Source organism: Phalacrocorax aristotelis, chromosome 7 (assembly GCF_949628215.1).
Source record: "Phalacrocorax aristotelis chromosome 7, bGulAri2.1, whole genome shotgun sequence".
Classification (NCBI taxonomy): domain Eukaryota; kingdom Metazoa; phylum Chordata; class Aves; order Suliformes; family Phalacrocoracidae; genus Phalacrocorax; species Phalacrocorax aristotelis.
In genome coordinates, this window is record NC_134282.1 from 46,149,800 (window position 1) to 46,153,334 (window position 3,535).

Here is a 3,535-nt window from a genome sequence, read left to right on the forward strand (position 1 = left end):
AAGCCAAATGCCAAACCTTTGCTAGCGTTTCATAGCAAAAGTCCCTAGGAAATGCCTAGTGATACCACTAAAGAATGTGGTAAAAGCTGGTAGATTTTAGTTGTGGAATCATACTATTTAGAGAAGTAATAAATCACTCAAGAAGGCAAGTTTTCTCCCCTTCAGCAGATGCTTTTACTTTCATTTCCGCTGCGACATATTCCACAACCCACACAATCATTTAAGTCACTAGGTTTTTACAGAAACTTCCGTCAGAAAAGCCAAAAATTTCATCAAAACCATATGATACAAAACTGTGTGCATGTCCTGTGGCTGCTCATTACTGACCTCAGATTAAGAGTGGTGCACTGCTCTCTGCGTTTTGCTCTACATGGAAACTGCTGAGTTCTATTACGTTTATTACTTAGCTCAAGATTATCTGCAGTATGTGCTTCAAGAATCACATCTTGGACCAGCCCAAACCAGGGTTGCTCATGTCTTGCGAAACATTGCATCTTCACTGCAAGATCAAACCGAGGAGGCTCTCAGACCATTCTTGGACAGTATTGATATTACCTCTGTAGCTGTTGCCAAGAGAATTTTCAACGGTGTCATGGAAGAAAACTTTGCTGATGGAAATACTAACTGGGGACGAATTATGACCATATTTACGTTTGGAGGTCTTCTCACTAAGAAGCTTCAAGAGCACGGAGTTCAGCTGACTGGAGAGGAGAAGGAGCAGATTTCTTACTTCATCACAGAATACATAATAAACAACAAAGCTGAATGGATAGATGCAAACGGTGGCTGGGTAAGTTTCTCACTTTCCACCAAAGTGTAGATTAGGAGATTTTGTTTAATTAAGGAAAGCAATTGTTTCAGACACTGTCAAAATAATTTTATTCAGTGTTTTACTTGACGGTTTACTCTTTGATATTTGGAATGTCTCACTGAGACTTAAAGTAAAAGGTTTGCTTCTGCTTTAAATAGAACAATGCCAGAAGACAACTTTCTTTTTTAAAAAGCACTTTCTATACCTATAACAGTCGAAACCCTAGAGTTAGTCTTGAATCATAGGATCATACTATCATTCAGGTTGAGAGGGACCTTAGGAAGTCATCTGGTCCAGCCTCCTGCTCAAAGCAGGCTAAACTATGCATGCCATTAAATTTCCCATTATTAAATCTAAAATTAAGTAGCATCATAAGGTTAGTGCAGCAATTTTGCTTCCATAGAGGAGTTGGTCCACAAATATTGAAGTTCAGAGTAAAGGGAAGAATACACAGGTGCGATCCTCACAGCTGAAGTCAGTACTTTTGCTGTAGATTTGAAAAAGCCATTCTTTAATCCCCCAAATCAGTTTTACTTAAACAAATCTACAGGTAAGTGCAATTGGGGTTAAATCTCTTCTGTTTGTTTGGGCTGAGATAATCCTAGAACTTCCATGTATCAATGGTCAATGCTGAGAAAAGCATTTGCCAATATGTGGATTATTTTGCCAAAATGAAATTCCCTTCTGCCAGTGGAGGGGAGGTCCCTTTTGCTTTCCGGAGTTTCATCACGCCAATACCTTCTTCTCCTGCAGGCAGGGGAAGCTGAGAATCAGTGACATCAGAGTCAGTTATTTCCTTGGTAGTTTTTTCCTTCACCTATATGTAAATGGTACTTTCTCTGTCTAGCCCTCTCTCATCCCACTTCTCTTATATCTCCTATTTGCTATTACTTTTTTTCCTCACTTGTTTCCTCCTGTCTTTCTTTTCCTTTTTTCTCTTCTGGCTTGTTTTGATTGTTCTCTGTCTGGTAACAGTAAAAAAAGGTGGTAGTGAGTCATGGACCTCTGATGCATCAGATTTATTGTAAAGGCTTCTCTCTGCATCTCTTTCAAATAGAGTCAATTTTATTTAAGAGAGGTATCAACTCCTGGCAACATTCTGTCATAATACATGGCTCATCGTAGTAGAATAAGGAGGCTTAAAGGAAGATATTTCTAAGTATATTACTATATCAGAAACACAGTACTTGTATCTTCCTTTAAGATGTGGGCTCAGATGATACAGTTCACATTCATTTTCTATTTACACAGGGAAGGCAGACTCCTGACTTGGAGATAAAACATTCAGCAAGGTGCAGCTATTTTCAGCTACTGGTTTTAAAACCTTATTCATCTTTGGGAGGGAAAGCTCTGAAAATCTGTCCCTCAATGCACAATGGTGTGGCAATCTGTTGGTCTGGTACTAGCACACTGGTGGTTATTTCCTACACGTTCTTTTTAAGCTGTCCTTAACTGTGCGTGTTCTTTTCCACAGGAAAATGGCTTCCTAACGAAGTTTGAAAGAAGGTCACTATTATCTTTCTCCAAAATCACAGCCATGTTCATAGCTGTTTTTTCCTTGTTCAGAGAGTACTACTGAAATAAATGGACCTGCCCTTCATGTATAATCTAGATATTGCCACAAGCTTCATTGCTAAGCTTTCCTCCAAGCAATATCAATGATAATTTTCTTCCAGAATTTGTTAATTTATTTGTATTTATTTTTACTAAATACAATTTTTAACATGCTATTCTAATTGCTGAACCTGAAGATGAGATCCCTCCAAAGAGGAATCGACACAGCATCATGCAGCTGTTCAAGTCACCCTTTCCAGGCAGGACTGCTTCGAGAGAGAGATCATTCTCCACATCCAGACAGCTCTTGGAATCTCTGTTGCACCTCCATGAAAGGACACTGCTTTACTGAAATACAATCCAATGGGTTAAGAAAAAAGCTTGAATGTCATTTGTTTTGTAAATGAAATACTATTGTAATGCATTTTATTGCAACCTTTGTATAAGCAAAAGGGGGGGGTGTTCTGTGAAGGAAAAGGAAATGCAAGTTCCACTGTAAAAGTGGGTACAAGTTACTGACACAGACTAAGCAATTTTTATGGGAAGAACAATCTGTGGAAGCTAGCAACTTAAAACTGTGCACTCACTGTTAATGCAATGGTATGTGTTTCTTTGTTGTATTTTTTAATTGCTCATATCTACAGTGAATGTTCTTTCAAATTGTGTAATGTAGTCATCTGGCTGAACCTTTTTTAAACTAGATATTTTAAAATAGGCAAGTACAAAGTATTTTTAAAATGAGAAATTTGTGTAAATACACTAATATTTTTGAAAAATACATTAAAATATGTATTTTAGTGTCTTATGATTGGTCTCATTTCTGTCAGAAAAATTGGAGGATGAGAAAAGGTCTACCTGAGTAAAATAACTCTTAGAAAAGCTATCATAGTGCTACTGGAGAATCCAAGCAGTATATGGTTTGACCTGAAGTCCACAGATGTCAAGACATTAATTTTCTGTAGTACTTCTTAAGTATTATCTGGTACCTTGTATAAGAAATGGACAGCTTGTGGCAAAATAAACGAACTGGATCAGCTCTCATGAGAGTAATTAGTATTTCGGGATACACTGCAAACTCAGGAAATTCACAAGTAGGACCTAACAGCTTTCCAGGCTTTTATAGCCTGGGACAACTATTGTTTTGCCTCAAATTCCATTTGCTTTCAAACA

The 3,535-nt window shown here is 37.7% G+C and overlaps 1 protein-coding gene across 1 annotated transcript; it reads left to right on the forward strand.

Annotated features, from left to right (window-relative positions):
- The first annotated feature begins 219 nt into the window (after positions 1–219).
- Positions 220–3,288, forward strand: BCL2A1 (BCL2 related protein A1). The gene is made up of 2 exons (XM_075100554.1): positions 220–790; positions 2,286–3,288. Exons 1-2 carry the CDS (start codon positions 371–373, stop codon positions 2,388–2,390), a joined length of 525 nt encoding a protein of 174 aa, XP_074956655.1. The 5' UTR covers positions 220–370; the 3' UTR covers positions 2,391–3,288.
- The last annotated feature ends 247 nt before the right edge of the window (positions 3,289–3,535 follow it).